At 41.2% G+C, this 22,069-nt stretch overlaps 1 protein-coding gene across 1 annotated transcript in view; it reads right to left on the bottom strand.

The window, feature by feature from the left end:
• pdlim5b (PDZ and LIM domain 5b) overlaps positions 1-22,069 on the bottom strand; it is a gene marked incomplete at its 3' end in the record, with an annotated part of 188,826 nt that overhangs the window by 158,803 nt on the left and 7,954 nt on the right. Inside the window, exon 2 of the mRNA XM_079804045.1 lies at positions 18,465-18,606. Coding sequence (XP_079660171.1) covers positions 18,465-18,563 — 99 coding nt within the window. The 5' untranslated portion in view covers positions 18,564-18,606. The remainder of the gene's footprint in view (positions 1-18,464; positions 18,607-22,069) is intronic.

Below are 22,069 nucleotides of genomic sequence, written 5' to 3'. Positions count from 1 at the left end.
TTGTTTTTTAAATCACACTGCAGAAAAGCAGATTTTTGTTTGCATATGTTGTCGATTATAGCTCTTAGAAAGAAAATCAGCCAAGAAAATGGCCATCGGTGCATCTCTAGTCACAATTACAGACAAAACGATTTGTCATGACTTCAAAAATCACTTGTAATCGCTCGTGTCAGGCAATCTTGTTTACAAAATCAATCGTGATCATGTGTGGGAGCGTTTGAACAAGTTCACTAATTAGGTGCAATTATCCCAAATAAAAACCTGCAAGTGATTTAAAGCTTCATTCCATGTTTGGTGTTAAACACTTTTTAAAGAGGACCCATTATTCCCTTTTACAGTCTTGATGTGTTTCTGGCTCTACTAGAGCAGGTTTTCCTGCTGTAATGTTGATTATTTCCTCATATTCTCCATTGTTGCGGCTCCTCTCTTCCCAGTCTGTCAGTAACGCTCTGTATAGCTCCTGTCTCTATGAAGCCCCTCCTTCTGAAAGCACACTGTGCTCTGATTGGTCGGCTGGAGCAGTGTGTTGTGATTGGTCAAGTGTCCCGCCCCTTACCATAACCAGCAGTTTCAACCATAGATATACATAATAAAGGCTAGATGTCTCGTCCGCGCTGCTGGCCAATGGAGGTCGACGCCCGCTCCTGGCGGCCATCTTGTCACAGTCAGCTCGCTCACTCGTAACATTGTGTTTTCATGGTGCTTGCACTTTTTTAAATAACCATAACTTGCTAAATTTTCAACCGATTTTCAAACTGTTTGGTTTGTTATAAACTAGGGCAGTCAAAAGATTAATCGCGATTAATCGCATCCAAAATAAAAGTTTGTGTTTACATAATATGTGTGGGTGTACTCTGTTAATTATTATTTATATATAAATACACACACATTAATGTATATATTTAAGAAATATTTGCATGTATATACTGTATATACATTTATATAATCTTTAATATATATAAATATAAATGTTTTATATATTAAAATATTTTTTCTTAAATATATACATGCGTGTGTGTGTATTTATATACAAATAATAATTAACAGAGTACACACACATATATTATGTAAACACAAACTTTTATTTTGGATGCGATTAATCGCGAATAATCTTTTGACAGCCTTATTATAAACGTCAGATGTATTTGTGACACTGCATACTTATGAAAAATGATTCATAATTTGTTCAAGCATCCAGAATTATAGCCACGTTAATAACGTTTGAAAGAAACCAAACCATTTGTAAATCCGTCAATATTTCAGTGAGATAAGAGTTTGTGTTCAGCTCGCCTTACATCAGGAGCCTGTCAGAAAGCTCGCCTGTGACAAGATGGCCGCCGGTGATGACGTTAGAGACTCCGCCGTAAGACATCTAGCCTTTAATATAGATATCTATGGTTTCAACACACGACTAACTCAACCAGGCCCCGCCCCTTTATCCTGCGTATTAATTATTAAAACAAGGAATAGTGACGTGTTCGTTCCTGGAAGAAAACAAGACACAACAACTGTGTTCATGCATAGAAACTCATTGTTTCTTCACTATAGAACAGGAAGTTGAAATCACTCTCATTAAAACACATTTGGATCATTTTGAACTGAATGCCCAACTCCCCTGCACACATTATTTATCGTATTTTAACAGCCTTGGTTAAAATCAGTCCAAATAAACCATTCCATTCCCCACGTCAAGCCGGATCCCTCCCACATCTGAAGGTCAGACGACTCCCAAAGGTCACGGATAAGCAAATATTATGAGGAAACAAGAGCATTATGGGATCATGGGAGCGACGATGCGAAGCGTCATCCACAGCGGAGTAAAGCGTTCACGCAGACATTCTTCCAGGCCTCTTAAAATAGACTGTTAGTGTTTTGTCTGAGTATGAGAGGAAAGAACATGTTGATATATTGGGTCTCAAATGCATTTAGAAAAATCTCCCAAGGCCCATCTGTTATTTAAACCAGACTCCAGCGCGCTCCCTTATTAACGGAAACAATTACACTCAACAAAGGCTCTGAACAACTGTTTGGCCTAGAGGTTTAGTTGATCTGCGCTCTCACCACACCGCTAAATCAAACTTAGACTTAACAACACAGACGAACTTCTCCTTTCTGCTTCTCATGATCGGAAACATCATCTAAAGTAAACAAACGACAAAACATCTGATGCAACTTCAGCACTTTCTGCCTTAGGCGCGAAACATACTTCATGCAAATACATGAATGCAAACACTTCTAGTTATGCAAGTGCACATTTCACAAATATATTGGAGATTATACTGTAGCACACCATCCATCCATCCATCCATCCCAATCAGGCATTACATTATGACCGATCCTAATATTGTGTTGGTCCCCCGTCGAGGCATGGACTCCACTAGACCCCTGAAGGTGTGCTGTGGGATCTGGCGCCAAGATGTTAGCAGCAGATCCTTTAAGTCCTGTACGTTGCGAGGTGGGGCCGCCATGGATCAGGCTTGTTTGTGCAGCTCATCCCACAGATGCTCGATTGGATTGAATCGAGCATCGACGTGTCAAAAACTCAACAAACTGAGATGCTCTGTGTATTCTGACACCTTTCTATCAGAACCAGCATTAACGTCTTGAGCAGTTTGAGCACTTTTGATAGAGACTGGCCACTGCAGACCGGGAACAACCCACAAGAGCTGCAGTTTTGGAGATGCTCTGACCCAGTCCTCTAGCCGTCACAATCTGGCCCTTGTCAAACTCGCTCAAATACGCTTGCCCGTTTTTCCTGCTTCTAACACATCAACTCTGAGGACAAAATGTTCACTTGCTGCCTAATATATCCCACCCACTAACAGAGATCATCAGTGTTATTCACTTCACCTGGTCATAATGTTATGCCTGATCGGTGTATAGCCAATAAAATTATCATAAAAAATTGCATATATTTATTTTTATTTGTATATATAACTAAAAGATACATCTTTGTTATATATAAAAATAAATATATGCAATTTATATAAATTCTTGTATTTAGGTTTATTTAGTAGTTATTTACATTGAAAAGAAAAACCCTGATTCATAGTTGATCTCAAAAGGAAAATCTGACCATAATTAGTTAGAAATGTATATATATCAAACTCTTGCAGGGCAACTGTCAGCGTGAAGAAAACGTTCTTGTGGAGCAAATATTACAGTTATTTAAACTTTAAAGCTCTGAGGTTTGTCACTGCCACAGTAATGCAAGCAAGCATGTTAAGTATGTAGAACGGGACTGATTGCTTGCAATGTTTTGAACAAACATTCATGTGTGTGTGTGTGTGTGTGTGTGTGTGTGTGTGTGTGTGTGTGTGTGTGTGTGTGTGTGTGTGTGTGTGTGTGAGTGTGTGAGTGTGTGAGTGTGTGTGTGAGTGTGTGTGTGAGTGTGTGTGTGTGTTGGGTAGGTTTAGGGGCAGGGGTAGTGTGTGTGTGTGTGTGTGTGTGTGTGTGTGTGTGTGTGTGTGTGTGTGTGTGTGAGTGTGTGAGTGTGTGTGTGAGTGTGTGTGTGAGTGTGTGTGTGTGTTGGGTAGGTTTAGGGGCAGGGGTAGTGTGTGTGTGTGTGTGTGTGTGTGTGTGTGTGTGTGTGTGTGTGTGTGTGTGTGTGTGTGTGTGTGTGTGTGTGTGTGTGTGTGTGTGTGTGTGTGTGTGTGTGTGTGTGTGTGTGTGTGTGTGTGTGTTGGGTAGGTTTAGGGGCAGGGGTAGTGTGTGTGTGTGTGTGTGTGTTGGGTAGGTTTAGGGGCAGGGGTAGTGTGTGTGTGTGTGTGTGTGTGTGTGTTGGGTAGGTTTAGGGGCAGGGGTAGTGTGTGTGTGTGTGTGTGTGTGTGTGTGTGTTGGGTAGGTTTAGGGGCAGGGGTAGTGTGTGTGTGTGTGTGTGTGTGTGTGTGTGTGTGTGTGTGTGTGTGTTGGGTAGGTTTAGGGGCAGGGGTAGTGTGTGTGTGTGTGTGTGTGTGTGTGTGTGTGTGTGTGTGTGTGTGTGTGTGTGTGTGTGTGTGTGTGTGTGTGTGTGTGTTGGGTAGGTTTATGGGCAGGGGCAGTGTGTGCGTGTGTGTGTGTGCGTGTGTGTGCGTGTGTGTGTGTTGGGTAGGTTTAGGGGCAGGGGCAGTGTGTGTGTGTGTGTGTGTGTGTGTGTGTGTGTGTGTGTGTGTGTGTGTGTGTGTGTGTGTGTGTGTGTGTTGGGTAGGTTTATGGGCAGGGGCAGTGTGTGTGTGTGTGTGTGTGTGTGTGTGTGTGTGTGTGTGTTGGGTAGGTTTATGGGCAGGGGCAGTGTGTGCGTGTGTGTGTGTGCGTGTGTGTGCGTGTGTGTGTGTTGGGTAGGTTTAGGGGCAGGGGCAGTGTGTGTGTGTGTGTGTGTGCGTGTGTGCGTGTGCGGTAGGTTTAGGGGCAGGGGTAGTGTGTGTGTGTGTGTGTGTGTTGGGTAGGTTTAGGGGCAGGGGTAGTGTGTGTGTGTGTGTGTGTGTGTGTGTGTGTGTGTGTGTTGGGTAGGTTTAGGGGCAGGGGTAGTGTGTGTGTGTGTGTGTGTGTGTGTGTGTGTGTGTTGGGTAGGTTTATGGGCAGGGGCAGTGTGTGTGTGTGTGTGTGTGTGTGTGTGTGTGTGTGTGTGTGTGTGTGTGTGTGTGTGTGTGTGTGTGTGTGTGTGTGTGTGTGTGTGTGTGTGTGTGTGTGTGTGTGTGTGTTTTGGGTAGGTTTAGGGGCAGGGGCAGTGTGTGTGTGTGTGTGTGTGTGTGTGTGTGTGTGTGTGTGTGTGTGTGTGTGTGTGTGTGTGTGTGTGTGTGTGTGTGTGTGTGTGTGTGTGTGTGTTATGGAGTACGTTCTGACCTTACTCATCTCTCAAAGAGCCGATCCCAGAGTCTGGGCAGACAAAGGCGGCTCTGTGGAGGAGCGTCTGGCCCGTGACCATGGCAATATCAACACTTCACCATCGCTCCAAAAGCAACACGGGCAGCTGCCGTCTCGAGCTCACGAGCGATGAGATTAACAGCAGGTTCCCGATGACAAAGGATCTGTCCTAATGCACAGAGGCATGCTGGGAAACCGGAGGCAGCGTCCAGGCCGGATCAGAGCTGATGCAGAGTGACTTATCAGCCGGAAGAGCTCAGTTTGTGGACGGTTCGCGCTTTAGAGGAGGACAAATCCAGAGAATATCCATTAACCACTTCTGAAAATCTGAGAGAAGGTTCGACTTTAATTCTCTTACACACGAGCCTCGTGTTACTCGAGTTGACAGGGACTAAGCTGCTCTGCTTTATGGCCCGACGCCTTCAGCTTTTATGTTCCTGATGGTAATAAATCAAACGCTGAATGTCTTTCTCTAGTGTAAGTCACACAAACGGACTCAAAGACACCAGATCCAATACCCCTGAAATATCCATCAGGACTGGAAGGAAGGGCAGAGGATTCGATTTCAGGATTTGCTCAATTTCAAAAACAAACAAAAAAGAAATCAAATTAAACAATGAATAAATAAAATGCATATTTATTAAAAGGATCCCCTGGTGTTAAGACTTGTATGGCTTAATATAACATTAATGTTGTCTCTTACTGAAATATGTAGTAAAAAAAAATAGGGATCGACCGATATGGATTTTTTAGTGCCGATACAGATTTTTTTCATCAGCTTTAGCCGATGACGATACGTGCTGCCGATTCTCTTGAGCCGATACTGCTTTTGCTCCCTCAATTTACATCATAAAAATGACACAATGATCAGGATGATAACAATTTAAAAAAGGAAAATGTATTGAACTAAAGAAAACAATATTTAACAAATTGTAAAAACAGGCGAGCTAGAACAAGAAAAAAAGAGTTCAGTGGTGAAACTAAATTCTGAAAATAAATATTTAAGCATAAATAAAATAATTACACTATTGCACACAGTATCAACAAGCGAGCAGCATAATAAAGTGCACACTGACTGTACTATACTTCAAACTTTTATACTTTTAAAATTATTTACAACCTAGTCATTTAATGCTTAGGTGCACTTAACTTAATCTCTTGAAAAAAATATCTGCGAATGCAGCAGCCTTGTATCAGCCGATCGCAAATATCGGCCTAACACTAGTAAAAAACCCACGAAAGATCTACGTTATTTAAAAAATTCATTATATTTGGAAAATGGGCAGTGCCATTTGGTTCGGCTTGTAGGTCGATGACGTAGAATGGTTGCACTCAGCAATCAACTGGTGCTACCCGTAGCTATTCTTACCACAACACAACTCGAAACATGTTTCAGAGTTAAACAAAACCAATTCATTGCTTTATAATTGCATTTAAAATGGTTGACTTGTCCGGCCAGCACTCTTCGGCTGAATCCGAAATCGCCCACTATACCCTCAAATATAGCATTATTTGAGGGGGCATCCATTTGTAGTGGTGTCCGAAACCATAGTGGACATGTTCGAATGCACTCATTCAATCCCACAATGCACCGCAATACTGAGTGATTGGTTAAATGCCTCTATGACTGTTGCAGCTCGGCAAGTTCTCATGTGAGATGTTATGCGCACACACTGAATTTGGCTTCTCAGCGAGCGCTAAAGTTGTTTTTCTTCTTACATTTACATTTTACATTTATGCATTTGGCAGACGCTTTTATCCAAAGCGACTTACATTGCATTCAAGGTACACATTTTACATTTTGTCAATTCTTGCTTTCCCTGGGAATCGAACCCATGACCTTGGCGTTGCTAGCGCCATGCTCTACACTCTTAAAAAAAAAAGGCTCGTAAATCATAGGGGAACCTTTTTTAGTGCTATATAGCACCAATTTTGGTGCTTCAGTGGTTCTTCAGCGGTTCTTCAGAGGTGCTATATAGCACCTTAGTCAAAGAACCGGTGAAGAACCTCTGAAGAACCGCTGAAGCACCAAAATTGGTGCTATATAGCACTAAAAAAGGATCCCCTATGATTACGAGCCAAGAACCATTTTTGGTGCCATATAGAACCTTTTTTTTTTTTAGAGTGTACTGTTTGAGCTATAGGAAAGCTTGTTGCATTATCTTCTGCATTAGCCGAAGTTTTAAAGATTTTTTTGTGGCTCCAACCAAAGTAAACTTTTTTTTGCTTTAAAATGTTCTAAAGAAACTGAAAAATTGTCACACTGTAAATTGAGAACGGTTTATTCTTAATGTTCGTTCTTTGCAATTGTATGGCTTTCCATGTTTCATTACAGCTTGTTAATCTTGAATATAACTTTGTTAATAAAATAAAAGTATTGAAAGAAATCTTCATAATCATTTTTAATATGGCAATACTGTCAAACAGATATTCTAACTAAAAACAAAACACATTTTAGCTCCAATTTTGGTTAAAATGTAAAAGTTCATGTATTTGCGCAGCAGGACAATTAGTTACCAAAAATGTATGTTAAGAATCGTTTTGGGAATCGGATCGTTACTCCCAGAATCGGAATCGGATCGAATCGTTAAGTGCCTTAAGATTCCCACCCCTACTTAGAGAGTCTTTTAAAGGTGTGTGTGATTATGATTTGACTTCTTTATCTTTAGTGTGTGTGTGTAGCGTCGCTGTTTGAGCAGAAACAACATCTGCAAAGTTACGACCCTCAAAGTTCAAAACAAAGGGAGATATTTTCTTTTTTAAATCGCTTTTTAAGGACTACAACAAACGGCTGGTCGGGACTACAACGAGTTAGTGACATCACTAACCCTAACATTTGCATAACCCCGCCCCCGGGAACATGTGGAGAAGAGGAAGAGCTGCTGTAGTCAAGCTTGAGCTGTCGTCCGTCTCTCACATTTATAGATACAATACGAACACAAACGCTATAGCATGTCATAAAGTGAGATGACATCATTAGTTATAACCGTAATTACACTAAACTATCCCTGTGCTCTCTTCATCAGCAGATATCATCTGGCTCATCTTACCCCACGCCAGCGCTTTATAGATTATCATGACAGAATATGCTAATCAGTGACTGAAGATGGTTAACTCATACACTCATCAACTCTCCATTCAGAAACGTCCTGTCTCTCTACATGTTCTCTCTTCTTCTGGAGTCTCTCCATCACTGTCCAACAGTTTCTGACATTTTCAGTTTGTGTGTTTGTGTGTGTGTGTGCGCGCGCGAGTGTGAGAGAGAGAGAGTGAGAGTGTGTGTGTGAAAGAGAGAGGTAATCAGAGCTGCTAACATGAGCTCCTGAAGCTCCGCCCTCTTCCTGAAAGGGGGCGGGGAGCAGCAGCTCATTTGCATTTAAAGGCGCACACACACAAACTGTTTTCAAAAAGTGACAATTTTAACATGCTATAAAAACTAATCTGTGGGATATTTTGAGCTGAAACTTCACATACACACTCGGGATATCAGAGACTTAACATCTTGTAAAAAGGGGCATTATAGAATGCATGACTTTATATTTCAGATCGTATATTTTTGGATCTGTAAAATGCAGAGGACATTAGCAGTATGTTTTTTTCACATTGGATTGCTGTAAAATACTTAAAATAGGCCCAAAGAATTAATGCAAAATCATTCAGCATTCACTGAGTCAGAATGGCAAAAAAGTTACTCAATACTCTTAAGTAAGAGCAGATGGGTTTGTACGATTTGCGGCGAAGCATTTATGACATCCGTACGAAGCTCAAGCAGCAGTTTTGGCGCGGCGTGGCTCTCGTAAAGTGGTTTGTGCGACTGCGGCATGAGTTTCAGGCCTCGACACATCCAGGGTGTGTCGACCGGCCGGCTGGCACGACTCAATCCAGGAAAATCTTTCTGTATGAATCAAAAGGAACCTGAGATAATTTCCCCCCGAAGCGAGCAGCCCAAATAAGGGATAATATGGATCTGGTTCCAGAGCTTTCCACTGCCGGTGTTAGTCCCTCCATCTCCCCCGCTCTCAGCTGCCCGGAGAGTATAAATAACTTCCTCTGACAGGAAGAGCCATTATCTCCCAGAGGAGCTTTGCTGCGAAAGCGTCACGGTCCTGCGGGTGGATGGGGCACAAGACCACTTCAGTGGGTCGAGTTAGATGCCCATCACACACCTCAGCCAACCTCCTTTCTGAAAACATCCAGAGGCCTATTGACTAGGGGTGTAAGAGTACATGTATTCGTGCCGAACCGTTTCGGTACAGGGCTTTTGGTTCGGTGCGCGTGTGTACAATGCAATCTTTAACAGTTAACAGGCGGCTTGTTTTAAGCGCGGGACACACTTCAATCCGAGTTCCCACTCAAACACAGGGCCATGCAGGGAGTTCTTCATGGGCAGGGGCTCAAATGTAAAAAAGGGGCAAACATTTTTTTATATGTATATATATATTGCCCCTTTTTTTGCCCCTTTTTTACATTTGAGCCAATATATTTTTCTCAATATATTTTTTACATTGAGAAAATATATATATATCCTTATGCTCATCAAGCCTGCATTTATTTAATCAAATACAGAAAAAACAGTAGCCTAAAGGCCTGTTCACACCGGGACGATTTTCGCACGCGTTTATCGCCGACGTTTAACGCCTCGGGACTAAACAATGGGCGCCAATGTGAGTGTGCACACCGACGCGCAAAACGCCAGGCGTAAAAGCGTCATTTTTAAAAAAACGCCTCGGGTTCGTTTTTTTATTTTGACGCGGCGCGTAAAAAACTGTCCGACCAATGAGATCGGCGCTTTTGTTCACGTGCCTGGAGCTGCTGAAGTGACAGTAAAACACGACTTGGTGGCGCTCAAGCACAAAACGGTCTTGCCGAGCACACATTGATACGACGAAGAAGTAGTAAGTAGACAAAGAAGAAGATGAACTGCTAATGCTGCTTGCCAGTTAGCAAAAAGTGTGTGAATGGTTTTGTCCATATACATAATATGTCTATGGTTTTGGCAAGCACGTAAATACTGTCTCTCTTCTCCTTCTGTGTGACAAGCGAGTGTCAGAGGCTTAAAGTGCCGCAGCACCATCTTGTGTACCGGGAGCGCATCTACTGAATGTGCACGCTCACTCGGCGCAGCGCCAGTGAAAATCGCTTGGGTGTGAATACTCAAGACGCGCCGAAAAACGGCACGAAAAACGCTGGCGATAAGCGCGCGCGATATTCGTCCCGGTGTGTACAGGCCTTAATATTGTGAAATATTATTACATTATATTCTTTTTAACTTTTTATTAATCAAAGAATCTTGAAAAGAGTATCACAGTTTCCATCATTGACATTAAATCCTCATATTAGAATGATTTCTGAATGATCATGTGACACTGAAGAGTGGAGTAATGATGCTGAAAATCCAGCTGTGATCACAGGAATAAATTATATTTTAAATTATTTTAAAAATAGAAAACCATTATTTTAATAATATTTCACAATATTGCTGTTTTTTATCAATGCAGGCTTGATGAACATAAGAGAGTTCTTTCATAATGCTGCATAATATTCAAAAATGGTAATATAGCTAATAAAGTCCTTTCCCGTCACCATTTCGCCAGCCAACACTTCACATGATAGGCCTGTAGGTGCCGGTGCCACTTGGGTTTTGTTAACTTTGATAGTTTCATGAAATAGTAAACGGTGTATCAATATACATAAATACAAGTGAATTTAACACTTACCATTAATGCGACTTTTGCTGCTGCTGCATGGTTTTGTTTGTTGTCAGTTAAAATCCATTTTGTCAGTGATGCAATTTATAAAATAAGACAAATCGCAGGAAATCGTTCCACAAACGTTAGTTCGTCTGTCCATGTAATTTTCAAGCGATTTATGAATAAGAACAGAAAATTACCGCTTCACATCGCCCAATGGAATTTGAGCTTGCTTTGCCAGATCACGATTGGTTGGTGTATATGCATGACAAACGGGCATTGGTGAATTGTGTAATACTTTAAAATATATAATATATAGATTTGTAATTAAATCAACACATTAGCTCTGATTATGGATGAAAAAAAAAAAAATTTGGTTTACTTTTTTCCCGTAAGGCCACACACTCTCTGAAAGGACCATATTTGTCTCGAGAGCCGTTTCCGAACAGTGGAAAATCAGCTGTCAATCAAAACGCACGCGACCAATAGCAATGCGTTACGGCAACGCCTCAACAGAAATTGTCCGACTTTTGAGCCGTTCGTTGCTATTGTATACATTGTCATGTTATAATAAATCACATTTATTTAGTTTTATTGACCACGATATTATCATTGATATTTGTCTGAGAGGGGCACTTTTGATTCATTTTGAAAAACGTGCCTGCTCAAACATATGAGTATTCAGTCCATTTTATCACGAAATTCAAACGATAAATGCCGTTTTGACGACAATTCAAGAACGCGATCATCTCTCCCAGAAGAATAAACATGAATTAATATCTTAAGGTATGTTGAGGATAACACTTACTGAAACGTATCATATGTCGTGTAATCGCTCAGTGTTTCAATCACGGAAAGACGTAAAACAGCTTGTAAACAATGTCACGCAGCATCATTTAGTTATTCGGTGTCCACAGCTGTTAATTCACTAGAGAAATCAACTCTTTCACTAAATATATGCACTATATTAGCCTCTATATATTAATTCTACTTAACCTGTTAGTGATGTCTTGATTATTTAATGCTATGTTTAGATAAATCTGTCATGAAAATAATAGTCACTGAGATTACATTTCAACAAAGAATTGGAGAAAAAAATTATTTTATAATTAGATTTAGGACTTAATGCAAAAACTGAAAGATGTGGAGTTCACATGTTTGCACACAATGTGTTATTTGAGTGTTGATTATTATATCTAAACATGAATATCAGCTGAATATAGGCTCATAGTTTGGGCTCGGTTGTTAACCTTTAATATTATTGTGCAAGTAAGGGCTACCTATATAGTATACAGCATTATCTTAAAGAAACTTTTAGTTATAATTTAATTAATTTAAGGACAGACAATTTTTTCAGTAAACCACTGTTTAATAAAAAAATAATAAGCCATTTTTGTAAAATTGCTGTACCGAACCGTCAGTTTTGTGTACCGTTACCCCTACTATTGACACAAGCATCAGACAACGCATCTATCCATTGTTCAAGTTCACTGTAGGGCTGTCTTATTGTAGGGCCGTCTCAAGACTACAGTACAGAAATTTTAAAAACGCTCCAATGTGTATCCGTTTAAGCGCTCAGTGAAAGTGATCATTATAGCCAATCACAGACATGAGCGTGTGAGCACAATGGCCAATCAGAAGTGTGGACAGAGCTTGAAAGCATTACATTTTTTAAAAGGTGTCATGAACAGGCTTTTTTTTTTTTAATACTGTTGTCTGAGGTCAACTTATGACGTTTGCATGGTTTTTACATTCAAAAACATCATAATGAGTAATTGGCCATTTTCTAGCCTGGTTTTGAGGCTCTCTCCTGCACCATCGGATTTTATGGGCGTGCCGCACTGAAGACTTGGAAGTAAACGCCCACTGCTATGATTGGATAAGATTTGCATATTTAATGAGCTTTGACTCCCCGCGAGTACACTGTGAGGGATTGTTTTGAAGCATGTGGGAAAACGGCAACCGGAATAATTTGTCCCACAGGGCTCGCAAAACGTCTTTATCAAACAAACAATGATTTCTCTCATCCACCCGCGAGAGATTGGAATGTTATTTTTTTTTTATTACTTAGCCACACACACACACACACACACGTCTGGTTCAATATCTTTGTGGGGATTTTCCATAGACATAATGGTTTTTATGCCGTACATACTGTACATTCTATCCCCCTACACTGCCCCTGCCCCTAAACCTACCCATCACACACACACACACACACACACACACACACACACACACTGCCCCTGCCCCTAAACCTACCCATCACACACACACACACACACACACTGCCCCTGCCCCTAAACCTACCCATCACACACACACACACACACACACACACACACACACACACACACACACACTGCCCCTGCCCCTAAACCTACCCATCACACACACACACACACACACACACACACACACTGCCCCTGCCCCTAAACCTACCCATCACACACACACACACACACACACACACACACACACACACACACACACACACACACACACACACACACACACACACACACACACACACACACACACACACACACACACACACACACACACACAGCCCCTGCCCCTAAACCTACCCATCACACACACACACACACACACACACACACACACACACTGCCCCTGCCCCTAAACCTACCCATCACACACACACACACACACACACACACACACAGCCCCTAAACCTACCCATCACAGGAGACATTATGCATTTTTACATAAAAACATAATTTAGTATGTTTATGAGTCCATTTACAATGTAGGTGATATCAGGTTTTACTATCCTTGAGGGGACATTTGGTCCCCACAATGTAATATTAACAGACACACACACACGTTCATTTGATACTATAAATGAACTAGAAGGAAGAGATGATCGTTTCACGAGCGGCTTTAACTGAGGCTCTACAGCAATCACGACACATTAAAGAGCCACAAAATGGTTTTTATTGTTTACATTTCTTTAAAAATGACAATATTTTAGAGTTGAGTCTTTGTTTCATATTAAAAGTAACCTGCTCTGTCCTGTCTGTCAGTGTCCTCTTTACTCTGCGATGTGTTTTTCACTGCGTGAGAATGTGTGTGTGTGTGTGTGTGTGTGTGTGGTGTGAGAGCGCGGCTTGTCGGACATAGCAACAGTAACTAAAGGGGGCGGGTCTTTGCAAACAGCCAATTGGAGGGGTTTTGTTATGCAGACCTGGCAACCCTGTTCCTCGGTTCAGCCTTCGAAGTGCGCACCCTTCACTCTGGGACACAGCTATTGTCAAATTATATGAATATATCATCATTACTCCATTGACTCATTCTCATATGATGATCTGAAACATTTATGAATATTATCAATGAAGAAAACAGTTCATATTTTTGTGAATTCGTTGATGAACAAAAAGTTCAAAAGAACATTTACAATGTCTTTACTGTCATTTATCATCACTCTTACTGACCTTAAACGTTTGAACGGTGGTGTATAGAAAATGTTTCAAATGAAAGTCACAAAGACATTTGATAAACATTGGTGTTCAAACAACAGAGACATTTTTCCAAAATCAGGGCTCGACATTAACGCTTGTCCGGGACAAGTGGATTTTTTGAAGGGGCAAGTGAAAAATTATTTTACTTGCCCGACGGACAAGTATCCTGAGTAAAATGTCAAAAAAATTAACCTGGGAATTACCAAAGTGCAATATTGATTCTACATTCAGTGTAAGTGGAGATCGATAGCGGATAATATAAAACTAACTGACAAGGTTGTGCTTTTCTCGCGCAGCCTCTCGAGGAGAAAATCGAAAACAAATGAGCGCCGCTCACACACAGAAACTCAGTTAACATACACAGTTAAAATTGTGTAGTTTTTATATTTATAACATATGATACAGTTAAGCAACATCACACTAACAAGAGTGTTGTTTTCCTGAATATCATCACGACTGAACATGACACTGATTTCATACGCCAGTTCCAGAAACAATTCATTAACATTAAGTCACTTACATTTTAAATGCAATATAGACTGTTTTTGTTCCATTTCAGCAGTGAAAATAATTCCAAACAATATCGCAGCAGAACCGTAACGCATCTCACAGCATCAGTGTGTGTGTGTGTTAGTGAATGATTCAGCGTTTAAATGAATCTGTTGAATCAAAGATTCAATGACCTGTTCATAAACGACCGCCTAATCTTGAATGAATCAGCTGTTTCACTGAATCGACTCAATGATTCACTCATTAAGACGGTCACATGCTGCCCCCTACTGGTGCTTTAGTTTCATCTTTCCAACATTTCTTATTTGTATATTGAAAAATATTAAAATAATCTCATAACATTATTTAATGCAGTTGTAATTTTTCAGTGTAAATGATTTAATTTGATTGGTAACAGCCTATAGTGTCTTATTCTAATTTAATTTATAGATCAAATTTAAGAATATAAAAGGAAAGCTGAAGCATAGCCTATATTTAATAAGATTATGGAAAAATGCCCTTTATAAAAAGGTAAAAATATCACAAATATGCATATATAAATATTTCAAAGCGGATTGAACACTGGTGAGAATATTGCTTCAGAATAGAGAATATTTATTGAAAAAATCCGGACAAGCAAATTTTTTACTCGGACAAGTGATTGACAGATTTACTTGTCTGAAGGACAAGCACGTGAACCGGTGAGTCCTGCCAAAATATCTTGAGTAAATGAACTAGCTTTGAGTGAACTATCGCTTTAACTCTCTCTTTTTGTCTTCGGTCATTATGTAATGACGTGTGCATGGCATGCCACTCTTTCCACTCGATGCCCAGCGGAAAGCCAAGCCACAACCCCATAAAAGGCCTTTTGTGGTGAAGCAGCAGATAACAAGAGACATATACATCCTGATATCCCAACATCCCACGCTTTCCGCTCCTGTCACTATACATTACACACGATTGAGCCTTGGATGTGCAGAGCAACAGGTCAAACAAGATCAGCCCCAAATCGCCCATGAGCAAACATACGGTTATTACCTTCAAGCGTACGGCTTGAGGAAGGCCATGCCAGCATCTCCTCAATCTGAGCTCAGATTGACGGCCGCAGTGCTTCCAGACAGATATTCCTGGAGTTTAAAGTCTCCGCTTGAGTGTTAAGAGTGCAGCTGGCGCACTCGAGCTCCAGATTCATCTCCATCGCAGATGATATATAACGTCCCTCAGAGGCCAGTTGCATGTGGACGCCAGGTGAGAGGCCGTTCAGGGACATGGAGATCAATGGGAAATGAGCTGAACTGATGGGTGAGGTTTTCTTGGCAAATAATATATCCGGCAACCAAACACATTAACTTTGTGTCTCACTATGCATTTCCTGTGGCCGCATGCTTTTCCTGGTTGAAAACGTTTGGTAATATAACAGGGTTTCTGCAGGTTTCACCAAGTCACAAATATATATTGGTCTCGATATATTGCATTTTTTAAAATCACCAAATATTTGTATCGTATCGGCCTTAAAAATCCTTTATCGTCGGGCTCTACTCAATAGCGCTTAAAGAGTCACGTTTTTTAAATTTCAGTACCGACTTGGTATCACAGTCAGTACTTTTGACAACACTACACTGGAGTCATATGAATTACTTTTATGATGGATAGATGCGCTTTTTGGAGCTTCAAAAACTCTATTTCACTATTCAATGCCATTACAAAGCTGGGAAGAGCCATGATATTATTTAACATAACTTTGATTGTGTTTGGCTGAAAGAAGAAAGCCACACACCTAGGATGGCTTGAAGGGAGAGTAAATTATTGGATAATTTTCATTTTTGGGTGAAGCATTCCTTTAACGCTCTCGAGTCGGCGGTCTTTTTTTCTTATCAGTGCCAAAGAGACTCAAATAACTCTTTTTTTATCATTCAGGTAAGTGTTATACATCATTATATTCTGTTAAGTTTCTTTTTTTGTGTACAGTCACAATTAAAAACAAAATGTTGTGCTTTTTGCAAAATAAAGAAAACAAACATGATGCGCGATCTGCAGCCTCTCTGTCAAAGACGTTAATTCAGATAGTCTTCGGAAAATGACCTCTAGCTTAGTGAATACTTGTCTCACAAACATGAGACATATGTCTAAAGATGTCTAGTCAACAAAATGACTGACAAATATTTTAAATTTTTGTCAAAGATGAGATGGAAAATGTGCATCATAACAACAATCAAATACATGTAATTAAAACAATGTTGACCAAAATGATTCCCATACACATGGATCCGCGTAAACGACTTAAAAATGCTGCATGCATGCCAGGCAAGTAATTTGGCGGCCATTTTGTAAAGAAAAACGACACGCCTGCACACATACCAGGGTTCCCACTCTTTTTCAGCAACCATTTTCAATTTTACTACGGTGGGAATAAAAGACAAGGATCATGCCAAATATTGCTTTCTAAGTCTTTAAAAGCCGTACAGTTTATTGCCATTACTTAACAATCCAGCATTTCTCAATATGAGCTCTTAATCATACATTATGACTATTGAAGCTTGTTTACACCACAGAATAGAAAAGGTAATTGCGACTTTTTATCTCGCTATTGCGAGTTTACATATGTGATATAAACGCGAAAATTGTCGCAATTCGTTTTTCCTCAATTACATTTTTTCCTCAGAATTCAGAACTTTATAACTTGCAATTGCAGTTTAGATCTCACAATTCTGAGAAAAGAAGTCAGAAATGCAAGATATAAACTCGCAACTGCGCAAAAAAGTCAATTGTGAAGAAAAGACTTGTGAGTTTATATCACGCAATTCTGACTATATCTTGCAATTCTGACTTTATAACACACAAATGTGACTTTATATCAAAATGATGTGATTAGGTAGCAGCTTACGAGTTAACATTCACTGCATACATTTGAGCAGTTATTAGCATTAGCTATTAAACATCATTATTCAAAACTACTCACACACATCAAACTCAGCATTCCTGAACATGTGCTTTCTGCAACTAGTGCTAATTGTTTGGGCCAGCGATAAACTCTTTATACTCGGCTAAATAAATAACTTTTTTAAAGAATTTTCCCAGACAACAACAAGATTTTCCAGGACATTTTACATTTTCTCAAATTTTCCATGTGTTTTCCAGGACTGGAACATTTGTCATCAATTTTCCAGGTTTTCACGCTCGCCTATAGACTAAACGCTCAATGCATGCCGTCACCGCTCTCACAGATTCACATTTTTATAAGTTTACATGAAGACGATAACAGTATCGTTTCAAAACCTTTTTCAAAGTTTGCGTTCTCTAGCCACCAAACACAGATGACGTACAAACGAACGTCCAGAACACATTAAACGTTGTCACGAAAATGGTTTCGTGTAAGTGGCCCCAAAGTAAATTACTAATGATTTTTTACAACGGAAATTAAATGAAAAAATACTTACTTTAACTGGACAATAAGTTTTCTAGACAAACTCTCTTCCATTAATTTCCGAATATAACTGTAAAGTTGCTTTGAAAAAAAACTGTATTGTAAAAACTGCTATTTAAATGAAGGTGACTTGACATGAAAAAACATGTCAGTACAGAAAAATAAAAATAACTTCTCCATTGGAAATGTATTGGATCAATGAGACCAGAATACAGTCAGACCCAATGGATTATATATTCTTTGCACTCTTGAATCATTCACATTTAGACCAGGAACATGTAAAAAGAAAACAATTCACATTTCACAATTGACTTTTAGCATCGCTGCTTAAAAATATGAAACAGGTGAGAGAGAGAAACATGGCCGACGTTAACATGGCATCGTGCCATCCCATATCACCACCCACAGCCTGATGGCACTCGCTAGTCAACATGCTGAGAATGCAGAGCACATATAGAACAAAACGTCTCTCATGCACCCATTACTGACATTTAAAGGGCCCTTGAAAGTTAGCATGACATGTTAGGTGACACTCACTTTGGAGATGGTGAGAGGCATGCTGAAGTCCTTGCCACCCTGAAGTCTGAAGCCCCAGGGGGAAGGACCGATCAAGGACACGCTGTAGTTGTTGCTCATGGTGGACGGAAGTTCGAAGTTCTGCCAAAGTCCAATTCACAGCCTGAGAAACAAGAGCAAAGAGCAAAGACTTGTTGTTATTGTTGTTGCAAGAGGAGACAAAACAGATCTACTGACGTCTGTGACGGCTAAACACGTTCTGCAACTTTAGACAAACGCCTCGCCTGGGAAGCATCATCCAGTTGTCTTATGCATATATAAATATACAACTTATATTGTATAAATATATAATACACAATACAAACAAATATAAAAGAACAAAATGTCTATTTTTTTATTTGTTTGCTTATATACACAGAAAAGCAAACGAATAAATAGAAATTATATATTATTTATTTTATATTTACATACTCGCATAACACAACATACAGACATTTATCACACACACACACACACACAAATATATACGTATATACAATGATCAGGCATAACATTATGACCAGTGAAGTGAGTAATCTTCATCTCCTGTTAGTGGGTGGGATATATTAGGCAGCAAGTGAACATTTTGTCGTAGACAAAAATCAACATAGAGTTGATGTGTTAGAAGCAGGAAAAATGGGCAAGCGTAAGTGTGCGTTCACACCGCCGCCGGCGAGAGCGTCAAAGTGGCCGGAAGTCATTCATTCTCAATGGGAGCCCGGCGGCGAGCTCCGGCGAGAGCGGCGCGGCGCGTCTTGGACGATTTGGGCGTCGAGGAGAGTTGAAATCAGGTCAACTTTATGGTAATGAGCTACGACGCGCTTCGGCGGCAGCCGGCGGCAACCAATGGGAATGTAGAAGTGCTCCGCTTGAGATGATTCTAGAGAACGCAGTGCTGTAAACTTCGGTTCCGACCACATTAGTTCCCAAGCAAAATAGAGAGAGGTTGATCACTGCTGGCGCGGCGGGTTTGATAAGAAGATGCGCAACATTATTTATACACCACACAAATGGCTTTTAATTGGTTTATTTCGTTAGCAAACATGTAACTATAATTGTTAAGTTCTTTCCATCTATCTGCTTTTTTTAACTTTCACATTTAAATGATTTCATGAGGTTATATTATACAGTTATACCCTACTTGTGGTCAGTCAGCACAAACGCCGATCAACATGAGTGTTTGCTTTGCAGCCCCTTTAAATGCCGAAAGACCAAGCATTCGATCTACGTCAGAGCGGCAGCGCATCCACGAATCTTCTACAGCGTCGATGGTAGGGCGGCCAGAGCGAAGTTTGACGCTCTCGCCGGCGGCGGTGTGAACGCACAGGATTTGAGGATTTGAGGATTAGGGATTTGAGCGAGTTTGACAAGGGCCAGATTGTGACGGCTAGAGGACTGGGTCAGAACATCTCCAAAACTGCAGCTCTTGTGGGCTGTTCCCGGTCTGCAGTGGCCAGTCTCTATCAAAAGTGCTCAAACTGCTCAAGACGTTAATGATGGTTCTGAACCGGCCACAGGGTCATGGAGGACCAGTGAAGAACCGGCCACAGGGTCATGGAGGACCAGTGGAGAACCGGCCACAGGGTCATGGAGGACCAGTGGAGAACCGGCCACAGGGTCATGAAGGACCAGTGGAGAACCAGCCACAGGGTCATGGAGGACCAGTGGAGAACCGGCCACAGGGTCATGAAGGACCAGTGGAGAACCGGCCACAGGGTCATGGAGGACCAGTGGAGAACCGGCCACAGGGTCATGGAGGACCAGTGGAGAACCGGCCACAGGGTCATGGAGGACCAGTGGAGAACCGGCCACAGGGTCATGAAGGACCAGTGGAGAACCGGCCACAGGGTCATGGGCGGCCGAGGCTCATTGATGCCCGTGTGGGCCGATCAAACAGACGAGCTACTGGAGCTCAAACTGCACAAGAAGTTAATGCTGGTTCTGATAGTAAGGGGTCAGAATATACAGAGCATCCCAGTTTGTTGTGTATGGGGCGGCACAGCCGCTGACCAGTGCCCATGCTGACCCCTGTCCACCGCCGAAAGATGGGAAGAAGGCAAGCTGGCGTGTGATGCTTTGGGCAATGTTCTGCTGGGAAACCTTGGGTCCACAACAACGAGTTTGAGGCGTTGACTCAAATTCCCCAGATCTCAATCCAATCGAGCATCTGTGGGATGTGCTGAACAAACAAGTCCGATCCATGGAGTTCACCTCGCAACTTACAGGACTTTAAGGATCTGCTGCTAACATCTTGGTGCCAGATACCACAGCACACATTCAGGGGTCTAGTGGAGTCCATGCCTCGACGGGTCAGCAAAAGGGGAACCAACACAATATTAGGAAGGTGGTCATAATGTTATGCCTGATAGGTGTGTGTGTGTCTGTAAACAAGAAGCCAACAATTGGCTAAAATAGACAATGATAAGAAATACCTGTGCAATTGATTGAACTGGACAATGTTACAGGTTTCTAAATAAATCCATGGACAAGATGGTCCAAACTTATCTCATAAGCACCGATAAAACAAGAGAGCAATCTCTATTTATATAAACATGACAAGATCTGCGTGTGCACAGGCCAGTATTTTAAGAGCTCCACAGTTGTTGTTGAGGTAAAACCCCAGTAAAATCCAGCACAAGCCAAATAGAAACATTCCAGAGGAGCGGATTAGACTCGGGGGGTCTTGCCCGGGAATGTCCGAACGGGCCGAGACACTTTTGGAAGTTAAAAGCAATGTCATTCACCTGCTCTCCTGCCCTTTAAACCTCAAAATATTCCAATATTTCAAACTGATCTGGTTCATTCCACACCCTCAAAACAGATCTCGTTCATATCGGCCAAACGCTCGGACACGAATATCGCGGTTTATTTATATCACGCTGTGGATTTTCCATGACCGGTTATAAACTGGACATACCGTATGGGAAGACGAGGATCAATGAGAGTCAGTGTGGATGAGCACAAAGCCAGGATGCCAACATGAGCATTCCCAGCCATCTGTTTTCCCAGCGAACAGAGGCTCATCCGGCGCTCAGAGGAGTGTGTCTCATCTTATCTGTGTGACTGCGGAGTTAGTCAAAAAAGCCCTTTCCAGAACATTTTCATTCAACGTTCCCAGCTGGTGGAACGATCTGCCCACCGCCATCCGAAATGCTGATTTGTTGACAACATTCAAAAGTCAACTAAAAACTCATCTCTTCCATGTGCACTTAAAAAAAATAAAAAATAATAATTCTTTCCTTTCCTCTTTCCCTCCTCTTTCCCGCCCTACTCTAGCCTGTGCTACACTGAGAAATGTACACGGACTAAGTATTTCAGGCACTTGTTGCGCTCACTCGACTCTTCACGACCAATCGCTTATTGTACCCCCAAGTTGTAAGTCGCTTTGGATAAAAGCGTCTGCTAAATGCATAAATGTAAAATGTAAATGTAAATGTAGTCAAGCTGATGCAACGCTCCTCTGGAAGCACTGAGGGTGCGGTTATACACAACAACATGTATTGAGAACATCCTGAATAGAGAGAATGAAGGATTTTCCATGCCTGAAGCCACTAGGGGTGTGTGTGTGTGTGTGTGTGTGTGTGTGT

Source organism: Gobio gobio (genome assembly GCF_949357685.1).
Source record: "Gobio gobio genome assembly, chromosome: 22".
NCBI classification, from domain to species: Eukaryota; Metazoa; Chordata; class Actinopteri; order Cypriniformes; family Gobionidae; genus Gobio; species Gobio gobio.
Note: the sequence above shows the minus strand (reverse complement) of the source record. Positions and strands in the feature narration are given on the sequence as shown.